The sequence below is a fragment of the Camelus dromedarius genome, chromosome 3, assembly GCF_036321535.1.
Source record: "Camelus dromedarius isolate mCamDro1 chromosome 3, mCamDro1.pat, whole genome shotgun sequence".
Classification (NCBI taxonomy): Eukaryota; Metazoa; Chordata; class Mammalia; order Artiodactyla; family Camelidae; genus Camelus; species Camelus dromedarius.
In genome coordinates, this window is record NC_087438.1 from 47,313,220 (window position 1) to 47,328,820 (window position 15,601).

The 15,601-nt window shown below is 45.4% G+C and overlaps 1 protein-coding gene across 2 annotated transcripts in view; it reads left to right on the forward strand.

Moving 5' to 3' along the window:
* Nucleotides 1-15,601, forward strand: part of MAP1B (microtubule associated protein 1B) — a 93,646-nt gene that overhangs the window by 72,434 nt on the left and 5,611 nt on the right. For both annotated transcript variants that reach the window (XM_010974977.3, XM_010974978.3), the window contains 2 exons: nucleotides 6,070-12,565; nucleotides 15,344-15,582. In XM_010974977.3, the coding sequence (XP_010973279.1) occupies nucleotides 6,070-12,565; nucleotides 15,344-15,582 (6,735 nt within the window). The remainder of the gene's footprint in view (nucleotides 1-6,069; nucleotides 12,566-15,343; nucleotides 15,583-15,601) is intronic.

A 15,601-nucleotide genomic window follows, 5' to 3' on the forward strand; every position in this document is an offset into this window, starting at 1 on the left:
TCAATTTAAAACCATCTCCCTGAGAACTTCCCGAGATGGCGGCCTCTCAGTCTTGTGGGTGTTGGGAGGGGCCGTCTGTCTTTCTGCACACTCCTCCTTAGCCCTGCGCTTCACAGAGAGGTCTCTGTGTACTTTCCCTCACTGGCAGGAGCTATAAACAAATCGCCCAGCTTCGTTAGGCTCACCTGGAGGCTTTCTGTAAAAAGACTGGTCAGATGACATCACCGCGTTGCAGTCTTCACTCACTGGGGGGACTAAAAAGGAACATTTTACTTAGCGTTTGAAACCCTAGCTTTCAGAAGGTGTGATGTCATCTGGTCCTGAGGCAGACAGCCCTAGCTCCCCACAGCAAGAAAGCCATCTTGACCACTTCAAAGTGAAGGCTTTCGCCCTGTCTTTCTGCAGGGTTATTGTCTGTTTCCCTCCAAGGCTGCCAGAGTTCACGCTGCATGTCTTATTCGCCTCGTAGCCATTGCACCCACATGCAGGAAAGGCTGGGTACAACCTTGTTTAGTTGCATTGAGATTCCCAAGCCAGTGCTCTGATTCTGCCTGCTGCCCTGAAGTTGGCAACATCAGACTCTTTTGCAAGATTGTGTCCCCCTATTCATGTTGTGCCCAGAGAGTTGGGCATTTGTCTGGTAGCTCAGAGGTCACACACACTATTGCCTCGGGCAAGGGAGAGAGCTGCAGAGAGCTGGAAATAGCCCCGTGGCCTAGTAACACGGGTAGGTGGTTCAAGGACTTGCTTTAGGCCTGAAACTTCAGCTCATTTATATGCACACGGGTGCCTCTGCTACATTCCTGCGTACTTCCAGTTAGTTCCTAGTGGTTGGTTTTTACCCCTATGTCACTAGTTTGTTTGCAGTAAAATAGAGCAGAGGACATACATAAAGGAAAGGGTTTGTCATTGCCAGAATTTTAAATACAGAGGGTATCACAATCCACCCATCAGGACCCCAAGTAATATCTATCTTTTAATAAGGCATAGTGTTGTGAATATTGCTGCTTAAGTCATTTTTACTAGCCCATGAAAGCAGAATTTTAGCACAGTGGACTGCGTATATCAGCATTTACCACTAATTACAGAAGAAAAAGCAATTGCCTTAACTAGAAAATAGGTGTTCCACCCAACGGCAGATTCTCCAGGGTTCTAATCACTGGGGCAGGTTTGGAAGGGCATGTGCTTTCATTATACCAGGCAGATGTCATTAAAGCCAGAGGCTCTGTCCTATTCTCCTCTGCCAGCCCTGTAACCCCTACCCAGATGCTTTGGAGAGAGTAATGCACAACACCTGCTGAAGGCTCTCTAGAGTTTTCCCTTACAGACTAGGTCAGTGGTGTCAGAGCTGGTGGGAGAAGAGAAGAGAAGGGGAAGATATTGGGTAGAATTCACTCTGTTTCTCCTGTCTCAACCAGAGCACCTGGGCCTTTAGCTTTTTGACATTGTGGACTTTGATGAAAGGAAGCCACAGCCAAAGTGGATTGCAAATCCCTGGACTAGGCCAGTAGTTACCAGGCCTTTAGAGCTGTAATTGCCTATTGTTGCTTTGGAAGGTTTTGAGTACAGAATGACTCAGTAACTAAGGGATGGATCTTAAAGGCCATTTGGTGTCTCCTTTTGTTCCTCTTATTTAGTCCTTGATACATGCTAGTCAATCCAGAGAAACCAGAAACACGATTTGGGAAAAAACAAAAATGACACATTTTTAAACAAGAACAGCTAAAAGTAAATGGACCGAAAAGTAGAATTATCAGTGCATTTTAAGCTTCAGGTTTGGGGAGTCTTAGTCATTGGAGGTCAAATTCAAAACCAGACCCTTTGCTAGAACAGTCATCTGGCAAATCCATCCCTCCCCGAAATCTGAGGATGGTGAAATCACCATCTCCTGGGAACATTTTTTAGTCTCTCTGTTAGAAAGTTTTTCCTTACTTGTCTCATCGTATCTTCCAGAAAGGAACGTGATCACTTTTCCATATGACAGTGTCTTAGACACCCTTCACCGAGCCTGCCAGCTTTTTTTCCCCTCCAGATTAAACCTTTTCAGTTCTACCCACTGTTCTTCATAAAACAAGATGTTAAAAGTTCTTTACATTCTCTGGTCACTGTCCTTCAAACCTGTTCCATTGCAGGCAGGAGGCACAGGGTTGGGGAAATGCAGGAGCTCAGTCTAGGCCACGTTTCAGTGCCTTGGTGTTATCAAACAGATGCAGGAGTCCACAGCACGGGGAGCTAAGAGTGGGCTGGAGATATTAATGTGGAAGCCATCAGCACACCAGAAAATAGATGATGCAGCCTAGGGGGAGAAATGCATTAGAAGAGAAAGGGGCCCAGGGGTAGCATTTAGCGGTTAAGGCCAAGAAGAAGGAGCCAGCAATTTCAACTTGTTTTTGGTCCAGTTTCTTTAAAATGTTACGACTCACAGTGGACACCATACTCCAGAGATCACTGACTAGGATTGTGAGAGCCAGTGACTTCTGTAGTTTTCAATATAATCTTCTATTCAATAAGTCTAAACGTAACTTTCGATCGTCACTATCCACAATTAAATGTCAGCAAGGAGGGGATGTAGGCTCCGAGGAACTCTGATTTACAAAGTTTGGTGGGGAGGTTCCCTTTAACAAAAAGAAAACTAAATTATTAGTACACAATTAAGTACAGGACTTTGGGAGGGGGCCCAGGCCAGTGAGGAGCCTTGACATTTAAGGTTCTTTAGCTTTATGATAAATCCACTTGACTGTCAACTAAAATCCCCTAGTCTTTTCCATGGATATTGTTGATAAGCTGCAATCTCCCAATCCTGCTTTCCCAGCTGGTTTATTGGACCTTACATTTATCCCTTTAGAATGCCTCCCGTTAGAGATGGTATAGCCATCATCATCCCAATATCAAGAGCTTCCCTAAATGTCTTAATTCTGCCATCCCACGTTCTGCTATGCCTTCCATTTTCATGCCATTCACAGATTTGATAAGCATGCCTTCACCACTTGCATCCAAGTCAGTACTCAACAGGACGCAAAGGAGCCCTGAGGCAGCCCGCCCTGGACCTCCCTCTAGGTTGATGCTAAGCAGCAGGATTTGTATGGCTGGCTACAAATCCTCCCCGATTCTGCTATCACACTGTCCAGAGAGCCTGTTAAACGTCTTGCTAAAACACAGATAGTCTGCCTGCTGTATTCCCTCATTAGCCAAGCAAATAACCTAATCAAAAAAGGAAATGTAGTTAGTAGGCTATGGTTTAAAAATTCAGATCTTATTTCATTAATATTATCTGCAGTAAAGTCATTTATTTCCTCTATCTTCCTTCCTCTTCCAGCATGCCTGCATTTAATTAGGAAAGGTAATTAACAAAAAAGACTCTTTGCCCCAAGCAGTATTTCTTTCAATACTGTTTCCCTCCCACCCATCTTTGTAAGCACAAAGGGAGGGTAGCAGTTGGTATGCTTGAGAAGTATTAGCAGGTCCTGGTCGCTTCCCAAGTGTCCAGTGCAGGAGGATAGCTTGTATTGAATTGGCCAAATTCAATGAGGGTCAGCAGACACCTCTGGAGCCTGATGATGTACTGGGGAAACAAAGATAGCAATGGTATGGAGATATGGAAGATGTGTTTCCTCCTATTCAGGAACTTTTAATATAATAGGTTCTACCAGGTACCATTTACTAGATGATTTCCTGAGTCTTTTGGCGGAAGCCCCCGTTTCCCTGCCGCTACTCACATCGGTGGCTCTGCCTCACTGTTCTGTGTTCCTTGAATAAGCGTTGACTGAGCAGGCCCTCAGAAGACCCAGTCTTTGCCCTTGAGGCCCTCACTCTCCAGAGTGTGTGCTGGTACACAGGTCTGGAAGCCAGCTCTGGGGGGAAGTGGAAGTTTTGTTTCTGCTGTGTAGCTCCCAGGTCTTAGCAGTTGTTCCTCCTCCTCCTCCCTGACGCTTTCCATCTGTCTGCTTCATGACAGGCTCTCTGCAGCCTGAGACGGCCTTCTCGTCTCATGCACTGTACCCTGTTGCTTTTCCAAAGGAACTGGTTTTCTCTCACTGAAAAGAAACCTGACCAGCAGTGCCAACTTTCTTTTCTGCTCTTCCTTGTACATCATAGTTTTCCATTCACCGGCCTCTTTGCTGTTTGTCAATACCTGACTTCCTCAGAATTCTGTGCAGCCTTGTTTTCTTTGGGGCTCATCTCCTTCCTTTCACAGAAACTCTCTGGGTAGAGGTGAGGTATTCCTCAAGTCTTTTGACTTTTTCTTTGATCTTGGTGATGACATATTTCACATAAAAAGAGCTAATGACTGACTGCTGGATCGTACCCTTAGCTACCACCCTCCTCAAGGTGGAATTTCAAAAATCAAAATGAAGTAAACTTAATTTTTAAATTTCAATATTAAAGCCTCAGCGGTTTGCTATATCCTAGAGTCTTTCTCTAAAATGTGTTATAGGACATGAGTAGTTTGCATGTGCTCCCTGTGAAACTTAGGATAGAGAGCAGCATAACTGTGCATTTGTAAAGGTGACGAGGGCCTGCGCTAATGATTGGACAAGAAATCATGTTTGGTGCTCATGCTTGCTTTGGTCAGCAAATAATTTGAGCAAAAATACCCCCACAGATGGCTACCATTTGCTTTTTCAGTTTTCTTAGCATCTAAAATAGTTGATTCTTACCCCTTTTATGGGAAGTTGTCACATTAACTGAGAGGAAAACAGCAAAGTCCAAGAAAGACTTGTTTTGCTATTTTGTGACTCTTTGCATAAAATACAGGACCAATACGCTAACAAAACAAAAATGGCTCTTTTACTGCAATCCAACATTGGAAAATTCACCCTTCTAAACATTCACACTAGTAGCCTCAGAATGTTGGTACCCAGGAATGTCGGTATGAGATGGAGAAAAACCACTCTAACATTGGAAGGGAAAAGTTTAGACCCACTTGATCAGGGATGCCTGGACCAAGTGAAATCTTTGCTTTGCCCTTTCATCATTTACCATCAAGGACACGGAGCTCTTTTCACTGGAAACTCTGAGCTTTGATGCAACTGAAGGAAGAGTGGAGCTTATGGCATGATTGTCTCTTGCTGTCTACTAGGCTAAGACCGTGAGACATAGGGCCATAAGATAGAGTGAGAAACAAAACAACATTTTCATTAAGCCACAATCTCTGTTTTGGTCCCAGTTAGCTCTTCTCCTTTCCCATCTTGTGGTACTAAACAATATGTAGAAAAAGTTTTGCATCAAATTTGATCTTAGCCACTCAGACCCAGCTTGCTCTGAAAAGAATAGGAGTAGCAGAAGAGTACAATATCTCATCCTGGACTTAAATGTGAGCAAATGGGGGACAAACTTGGCCACTTACTCACATAATTACCCAATTGCTCTAATCATCATGGTTTCAAAGTGTCTGCATTTGCAGAGAATCTGCTGGATGAACCACTCATATTTTAAACAGTATGAACCGATGCCAGTACTTTTTTGAAGTGGTGTACAATCTATAACTTCCTGTCTCCAAGGGGCAAAAACCCCCACCAAACTTTTTTCTTCTCTACCAACCAAATTCTAAAAATTGACAACATGTGCACTTTATCTAAATTCCCTTAATGTGTCATCACCAAGCCCAGTGAAGTAAAAGAAAACGTTTTATATCAGTGGTGAAATGACTCACCTAGCCTTCCCCTGTGATAGCTGAATATTTTTTAAAGGGCATTTTTGCATGGCAAGTACCCAGGGGTGGTATCCAAAGTATTTCACAACTGCACAGGCACTGATCATCCAGATGGTCACTGGTCTTAGAACTGGAGCAGAGTTCTGAAGCTCCCCTGCTGGGCAAGAGCAGATGGTGGTCTCAGGGGGAGGTGCTTGGAGTTGGGGTGGGAGCAGGGGGAGGGAGTTGAGGCAGAAGGTGATGGTAAGAGCAGTTGGGATAGGCTGTTAACTTATCAGTATGGAAATACCAACTAGCATCTCTGACATCAGCCCTGAGTGCACCCAATGATCTTATAACACCTGGTGAGGATGGATCAGTGATGACAGTCACTTAAACCTTTCCTTTCTTTTTCCTCTTATTTTCTTAAATCCCAGATTGGGGAATTACTGAGTACCACCCATCCTGCCAACAAAGCCAGCTTAACCCTGTTCTGTCCCGAAGAAGGGGACTGGAAGAACTCCAATCTTGACAGACACAATCTCCAAGACTTCATCAATATCAAACTCAACTCTGCTTCTATATTGCCAGAAATGGAAGGACTTTCTGAGTTTACCGAGTATCTCTCAGAATCAGTGGAAGTCCCATCGCCCTTTGATATCCTAGAACCTCCCACATCAGGTGGATTTCTAAAGCTCTCCAAACCCTGCTGTTACATTTTTCCAGGAGGGAGGGGCGATTCTGCATTGTTTGCAGTGAATGGATTCAATATGCTCATCAACGGAGGATCAGAAAGAAAATCCTGCTTCTGGAAGCTCATCCGACACTTGGACCGCGTAGACTCCATCCTGCTCACCCACATTGGGGATGACAATTTGCCGGGGATAAACAGCATGCTCCAGCGGAAAATTGCTGAGCTGGAGGAAGAACAGTCCCAGGGCTCTACCACCAATAGTGACTGGATGAAAAACCTCATTTCCCCTGACTTAGGAGTTGTCTTTCTCAATGTACCTGAAAATCTGAAAAATCCCGAGCCAAACATCAAGATGAAAAGAAGCATAGAAGAAGCCTGCTTCACTCTCCAGTACCTAAACAAATTGTCCATGAGGCCAGAGCCTCTATTCAGAAGTGTAGGCAACACCATCGAGCCTGTCATTCTCTTCCAAAAAATGGGAGTTGGTAAACTCGAGATGTATGTGCTTAACCCAGTCAAGAGCAGCAAGGAAATGCAGTATTTTATGCAGCAGTGGACTGGCACCAACAAAGACAAGGCTGAACTAATCCTGCCTAATGGGCAAGAAATAGATATCCCAATTTCCTACTTAACTTCGGTCTCCTCTTTGATTGTGTGGCATCCAGCAAACCCTGCCGAGAAGATCATCCGAGTCCTGTTCCCCGGCAACAGCACCCAATACAGTATCCTGGAAGGACTGGAAAAGCTCAAACATTTAGACTTCCTGAAACAGCCCCTGGCCACCCAGAAAGAGCTAACTGGCCAGGTGGCCACTCCTGCCATGAAACAAGTAAAACTGAAGCAGAGGGCTGACAGCCGGGAGAGTCTAAAGCCAGCTGCAAAACCACTTCCCAGCAAATCCGTGCGAAAGGAGTCAAAAGAAGAAACCCCTGAAGTCACAAAAGCTAATCATGTGGAAAAGCCACCCAAAGTGGAAAGCAAAGAAAAGGTAACAGTGAAAAAAGACAAACCAGTAAAAACAGAGACCAAGCCTCCCGTGGCCGAAAAGGAGGTGCCCAGCAAAGAAGAGCTGCCTCCAGTCAAAGCCGAGGGGGCTGAGAAACAAGGCACAGACGTCAAACCCAAAGTCGCCAAGGAGAAGACGGTGAAAAAAGAAACAAAGGCAAAACCTGAAGAAAAGAAAGAGGAGAAGGAAAAGGAAAAGCCAAAGAAAGAAGTGGCTAAAAAGGAGGACAAGACACCCATCAAGAAGGAAGAAAAACCAAAAAAGGAAGAGGTGAAGAAGGAGGTCAAAAAAGAAGTCAAGAAAGAAGAGAAAAAAGAAGCCAAAAAAGAGGTTAAGAAGGAAACCCCACTGAAGGAAGCCAAGAAGGAAGTTAAGAAGGAGGAAAAGAAGGAAATCAAAAAGGAGGAAAAGGAACCCAAAAAGGAAATTAAGAAACTTCCTAAAGACACAAAGAAACCATCTACTCCTGTACCTGAAGCAAAAAAACCAGCTGCGTTAAAACCAAAAGTACCCAAGAAGGAAGAGTCTGTCAAGAAAGATTCTGTTGCTGCTGGGAAGCCAAAGGAGAAGGGGAAAATTAAAGTCGTTAAGAAGGAAGGCAAGGCAGCAGAGGCTGCGGCCGTTGCCAGTGTGGCCGCTGTGGCGGCAGCAGCTGGAATGGCCACCACTGGCCCTGCCAAAGATCTCGAAGCCGAGAGGTCCCTTATGTCATCCCCCGAGGATCTGACTAAGGACTTTGAAGAGCTGAAGGCTGAAGAGGTTGATGTATCAAAAGACATCAAGCCTCAGCTGGAGCTAATTGAAGATGAGGAGAAACTCAAGGAAATGGAGCCTGTCGAAGCCTACGTCATCCAGAAGGAGACAGAAGTCATCAAAGGTCCTGCCGAGTCCCCCGATGAGGGAATCACCACCACTGAAGGGGAGGGTGAGTGCGAGCAAACCCCCGAGGAGCTGGAGCCAGTTGAGAAGCAGGGGGTGGAGGACACAGAAAAATTTGAGGACGAAGGAGCAGGTTTTGAGGAGTCCTCGGAGACTGGAGACTATGAAGAGAAGGCAGAAACTGAGGAGGCTGAGGAGCCCGAAGAGGATGCGGAAGAAAATGTGTGTGAGAGCACCTCCAAGCACAGCCCGGTGGAGGAGGAGGAAAGCGCCAAGGCTGAGGCGGACGTGCACATCAGGGAGAAGCGGGCGTCTGTGGCCAGTGGTGATGACCGCGCAGAAGAAGACATGGATGAGGCACTGGAGAAGGGAGAAGCTGAACTGTCTGAGGAGGAGGGATATGAGGAGGACAAAGCCGAGGATGCCAGGGAGGAAGACTACGAGCCGGAGAAAGCTGAAGCTGAAGACTACGTGATGGCCGTGGTTGACAAGGCTGCAGAAGCTGGTGGTGCCGAGGATCAGTACGGATTCCTTACCACATCCAGCAAGCAACTGGGAGTCCAGTCTCCTGTCCAAGAACCAGCATCTTCAATTCATGATGAGACTCTCCCTGGAGGTTCAGAGAGCGAGGCCACGGCTTCTGATGAGGAGAATCGGGAAGACCAGCCTGAAGAATTCACTGCAACCTCTGGCTACACTCAGTCTACCATTGAGATATCCAGTGAGCCCACCCCCATGGATGAGATGTCCACTCCTCGAGACGTGATGAGTGATGAGACCAACAATGAAGAGACAGAGTCCCCATCTCAAGAATTTGTCAACATCACCAAATACGAGTCTGCACTGTATTCTCAGGAATATCCCAAACCTGCCGTGACATCACTCAACGGACTGTCTGAAGAGTCAAAAACAGATGCCACTGATGGGAAGGATTACAATGCTTCAGCCTCCACCATCTCACCACCCTCATCCATGGAGGAAGACAAATTTAGCAGATCTGCTCTGCGTGATGCCTACTATTCTGAAGAGAAAGACGTGAGAGCCAGTGCCATGTTGGAGATCAAAGACATGGTCTCAGCAGTTGCAGATGAAAAACTCAGTCCACCCAAGAGCCCTTCCCTGAGTCCATCTCCGCCATCACCCATAGAAAAGACCCCCCTGGGTGAACGAAGCGTGAACTTTTCTCTGACACCCAATGAAATTCAAGTCTCAGCAGAAGCAGAAGTAGTTCCAGTGTCTCCTGAGGTGACCCAAGAAGTAGTTGAAGAACCTTGTGCCAGTCCTGAGGATAAGACCCTGGAAGTGGTGTCTCCATCCCAGTCTGTGACTGGCAGTGCTGGTCACACACCTTACTACCAATCTCCCACTGAGGAGAAATCTAGTCACCTTCCTACAGAAGTCACTGAAAAACCACCAGCAGCCCCAGTGAGCTTTGAATTCAGTGATGCCAAAGATGAGAGTGAAAGGGCTTCCATAAGCCCCATGGATGAACCTGTGCCTGACTCGGAGTCTCCTATTGAAAAAGTTTTGTCTCCTTTACGGAGCCCTCCCCTAATTGGATCTGAGTCTGCATATGAAAGTTTTCTAAGTGTTGATGACCAGGCTCCTGGCAGATGTACCGAAAGCCCCTTTGAGGGAAAGAATGGAAAACAAGGCTTTCCAGACCAAATAAGTCCAGTTTCTGACATGACTTCCACTGGTGTTTTCCAAGACAAACAGGAAGGGAAGAGCACAGACTTTATACCAATAAAGGAAGATTTTGGTCCAGAAAAGAAAACTGATGATGTTGAAGCTATGAGTTCTCAGTCAGGACTGGCTTTAGAAGAAAGGAAATTAGGAGATGTTTCTCCTACACAAATAGATGTCAGTCAGTTTGGATCTTTTAAAGAAGACACTAAGATGTCCATTTCTGAAGGCACTGTCTCAGACAAGTCAGCTACCCCTGTTGATGAGGGTGTAGCGGAAGACACTTACTCTCATATGGAGGGTGTGGCCTCTGTCTCCACAGCTTCTGTGGCTACGAGCTCATTTCCAGAGCCAACAACAGATGACGTGTCTCCTTCTCTTCATGCTGAAGTTGGTTCCCCGCATTCCACAGAAGTTGACGACTCCCTTTCAGTGTCTGTTGTGCAAACGCCTACCACTTTCCAGGAAACAGAAATGTCTCCATCTAAAGAAGAATGCCCAAGACCAATGTCAATTTCTCCACCAGATTTCTCCCCTAAAACAGCCAAATCTAGGACACCAGTTCAAGATCACAGATCTGAACAATCCTCGATGAGTATTGAATTTGGCCAAGAATCCCCTGAGCACTCCCTTGCTATGGACTTCAGCCGACAGTCTCCAGATCACCCTACAGTGGGTGCAAGTATGCTTCACATCACTGAAAATGGGCCAACTGAGGTGGACTATAGTCCTTCCGACATGCAGGACTCTAGTTTATCACATAAGATCCCACCAACGGAGGAGCCCTCCTACACCCAAGATAATGATCTTTCTGAGCTCATCTCAGTATCTCAGGTTGAGGCCTCACCATCCACCTCTTCTGCACACACCCCGTCTCAGATAGCTTCTCCTCTCCAAGAAGATACTCTGTCCGATGTTGTTCCTCCCAGAGATATATCCTTATATGCCTCACTCACCTCTGAAAAAGTGCAAAGTCTGGAAGGAGAGAAACTCTCACCAAAATCTGATATCTCTCCACTCACCCCGAGAGAGTCCTCCCCTTTATATTCACCTAGTTTTTCAGATTCTACCTCTGCAGTCAAAGAGAGCATAGCAGCTGGCCACACTTCCTCTCCTCCACCAATGGATGCGGCATCCGCACAGCCCTATGGCTTCCGTGCCTCCATGTTATTTGATACGATGCAACACCATCTAGCCTTGAACAGAGATTTGACCACATCTGGCATTGAGGACAGTGGAGGGAAGACACCTGGTGACTTCAGCTATGCCTATCAAAAGCCTGAGAAGACAACTAGGTCCCCAGATGAAGAAGGTTATGACTATGAGTCTTATGAGAAAACTACCCGGACCCCAGACGTGAGTGGCTATTACTATGAGAAGACAGAGGGCACCACCAAATCCCCGTGTGACAGTGGCTACTCCTATGAAACCATTGAGAAAACCACCAAGACTCCTGAAGACGGTGGGTATGCCTATGAAATTACTGAGAAGACCACACAGTCCCCCGAAGAGTCAGGGTACTCATTTGAGATACATGAGAAGACAATAAGGACCCCGGAAGTGAGTGGTTACAGCTACGAAAAGACTGAGAGGTCTAGAAGGCTCCTGGATGACATCAGCAATGGCTATGATGACTCTGAAGAGGGTGGCCACACACCTGGGGATTCCAGCTACTCTTACGAGACCACTGAGAAAACTGCCAGTTTTCCTGAGTCTGAAAGTTACTCATATGCAACATCGACAACAGCTACACGAACCCCTGATACTTCTGCATACTGTTATGAGACCACAGAGAAAATCGCTAGAACCCCCCAAGTGTCTCCGTATTCCTATGAGACTTCAGACCAGTGCTACTCTGCAGAAAAGAAGTCCCCTTCCGAGGCTCGCCAGGATGTTGACTTATGCCTTGTGTCCTCCTGTGAATACAAGCATCCCAAGACGGAGCTTTCACCCTCCTTCATTAATCCCAATCCTCTCGAGTGGTTTGCCAGTGAAGAGCCAACCGAAGAGTCAGAGAAGCCCCTCACCCAATCAGGGGGAGCCCCACCGCCTCCAGGAGGAAAGCCCCAGGGGCGACAGTGTGATGAAACCCCTCCCACCTCAGTGAGCGAGTCAGCCCCGTCCCAGACCGACTCTGATGTCCCCCCGGAGACTGAAGAGTGCCCCTCTATCACAGCTGATGCGAATATCGACTCCGAAGATGAATCAGAAACCATCCCCACAGACAAAACTGTCACGTACAAACACATGGATCCACCTCCGGCCCCCATGCAGGACCGCAGCCCTTCTCCACGCCACCCTGATGTGTCCATGATGGACCCCGAGGCCTTGGCCATTGAGCAGAACCTGGGCAAAGCTCTGAAGAAAGACCTGAAGGAAAAGACCAAAACCAAAAAGCCAGGTACAAAGACCAAGTCATCTTCACCTGTCAAGAAGGGTGATGGGAAGTCCAAGCCCTCTGCAGCTTCACCAAAGCCAGGGGCCTTGAAGGAATCTTCAGATAAGGTGTCCAGAGTGGCTTCTCCTAAGAAGAAGGAATCTGTGGAAAAAGCAACAAAAACTACCACCAATCCTGAGTTCAAAGCTCCACGTGGGGAAGAGAAAGACAAGGAGACCAAGAATGCTGCCAACACTTCCACATCCAAGTCGGTGAAGACCGCAACTGCTGGTAGGTAGAAGGTGCTGGCATCCTGATCCAGGACACAATTCTACTTTTAATTGCAGCCTCTGCATTTCTATTTGACTTTTTACTGGAAGATGAGAGTTTACCACTGTAGTACTCTCCCTTCCCTCTACTACTGTCTTCTGCCAGAAGGCATAGATCTCAGCCCAGTGTAGCCCATGGGCCTGAGGAGAGCTCAGCATAGGGTCCAGAGCAGCTCCCATTCCCAGATGTCACTCCTGGGTTTGCTCCCTTTTGCAACACAGCAACCACAGCATTGTTCTAAATCTTTAGAACCAAGGATGTGTGTTTTAGGCTTCTCTGGAAGATTCTCTTGGCATTTGCTTCAGCCACACTGGCCCCAGAATCAAGCTGAGGTGACGTGGGCCAGGAGGTCCCAAAGGCCCAGGGAGAACCAGAGTTCTAAGCCAAGCCTGGAATAACCATTGTAGACCCAAAATTTAGGTTCCATTTTTTTTAAAATAAAAAATATTTTAAATGAAATTATAACATCTTAAAATTAAAAATTTTAGTTAGAAAAAAAAAATCACCAGGCTGGAAATACATCCCCATCAAAGGCAATGCTCTGTTTTATCAACCAGCGAATTCAGTTGACCAGTGGGTACCCAGTACAAATTGAGAGAAAAGCATTGAAGGCTCTCTTTATCTCCCTCTCTGACCACACAGCCTAACAGACTCAGAATTCTATTTCAGATGGAAATTCCTCTTTGTTAAAACCAATCACAGGGATTTGAATTAATAGATTTTATTTGTTTTACATATTTATTCAGGAATTTTTAGATCACAGTTCACAAAGTAACATAACTTGACCCAAACATGTAAAGCAAAAAATAATTTAAGCAACACTTCCTTGATTTATTAAGGAAAATCTGATGGATGAAACTTTGGGACACTCAAATTCAGTATGTTTTAGGCACTGTTAGTTACAACTACATTTTTTTTTACTTTTAAACAACATGGAGCATCAATTTCAAGACTCAGGTCTTAATCAGATTTCCTCTTTTTACTTGCATGTAGAAACAAACTGAATTTGTGCTTAGAATTAATAAAAAAAACACCAGATAATTAACTCCTTCATCTGAAGGCCTTGACAGCTGACCTGTACTCAGGAGAAAACATGAAAATCCATTCAAACAGATAAAACCCCACTGAAATGTGTTACCAAACTTGCCAAACATACACACTAGCCCACATAACAGATCTTTTTTAAACATTTTTTTTTTGTCATTTAGAGATAATTTTGAGGCTGAGTTAATTTGCATTTACTTTTCCCAACAGATTTCTAAAAAGACAAATTGCACTATTGATTGATTTTGAAAACAAACCTGAATTGAGTTCTGGCAGTTCCCTGTTTTGGCTTCTCTGAGCAATATTGCTTTGGTGTTGATGGCAGTGATTCAGTGTGCAAGGGGAAACTGGACATTTTTTAATTATGAGGAGAAATGAAACTCATAAACTTCTGCTACAAATCAGAATTCTTTGGGAGATCTAACACATGGATATGTTGAGGGGTTTGAGCTTAGGTTCATTAAAATGGCTGTTTAAACTGCTCATAAAATTAGTCAGTTTATCTAAATACTAGTTTGGCTGATTTCACCACTCCCCCATCCCCCTGAAAATAAAACGAGACGACTGACGGAATTCATTACTAGTTTTGACTCTGGGATGACAGTCTTTATACATCCTCTGTAGAAAGGTAAGATTTGACTGGCATTTTAAATGGCTTTACAGCAGTGGTCTCAAACCACATACACATTGGCATCATCTGGAGTAGTTTTAAAAAATGGTGGTGCCCAGGTCCTACCCCAGCCCAGTTAAGCCAGATTCTGGGGCCTGGGCCCTGGGCCCTGGGCATTAGTATTAAGCATTCTAAATGATTCTAATCATGCAACCAGGGTGAAGAAACACTGCCTTAGAATGCTACTTCTATTAATGTTTCAAAAAGTTTAAGTCTTCTGATTAGAACAAATCAGAAAGCCAGCTCACCCAACAAGGTGCCAAGAAGCTTTCGAGTTAATCTTTACCTTACCCGGGCTTTGTGATTTAGACTGAGAATTTTGGCTGCCACGTGCCCCTTACCTTAGCTGGTATGTCCTGACTGGCTTAGTCTTTTTGAACCTTCCTCTTGCCAAAGGTTGGTATCCAGTCTTGTCTGAGAGATGGCTCACATTTTAGAGTATTGTCCTAAGGAGAGACTACAGCATTTCATCAGTTTATGAATGAGGTTCAGGTGCTGAGGGTCTTGGAAATCATATGGTGCTATGACCCAACCACTGGCTAGGCAGAATGTTAGGGAATAGTATTCAGCTATGGCAAAACTGATTTCAAATGAGATGTTAACATGGATTACTAAGATTGCTAAACTATGGTTTACCAAATGCAGATTCTTTTGTTCTTTAAAATCTGTTTCTTAGATGATTTTTCAAATTAAAATACACATTAGTAGTTCTTTTAGGAGGAGTGTTAATATCTAGTTCCATCTTTGGAGAAGGCCTTGAAACTCTTCTGACTTCCTAAGGGGTTGTCCGCAAAGGGAAACATCCCCTTCTTTATTTTGCCTGTTGAAATGGTAAATAACCAACCAGGTGATATTTCCTCAAATGGCCAGTGTTGAATGCCCTCTATGAGAGGCAAATGCCCAGTCCCCCGCTTCAGGTCCTAGAAGTCTTTTTTGGGAATGAGTAGGAAGGTGTACTGGACAGATGGCTTGCTGCACATTCCTGTGACCCTGGCTTTCTCTTTGTTTTTGTTTACTTACCAAAGGACCAGGAACTGCCAAGACGTCCAAGCCCTCAGCTGTGCCTCCAGGCCCCCCTGTGTACTTGGACCTGTGCTATATTCCCAACCACAGTAACAGTAAGAATGTCGACGTTGAATTTTTCAAGAGAGTGAGGTCGTCCTACTACGTGGTGAGTGGGAATGACCCCGCTGCTGAGGAACCCAGCCGGGCTGTCCTGGATGCCTTGTTGGAAGGGAAGGCTCAATGGGGCAGCAACATGCAGGTAAGAGCTCCAGGACAGT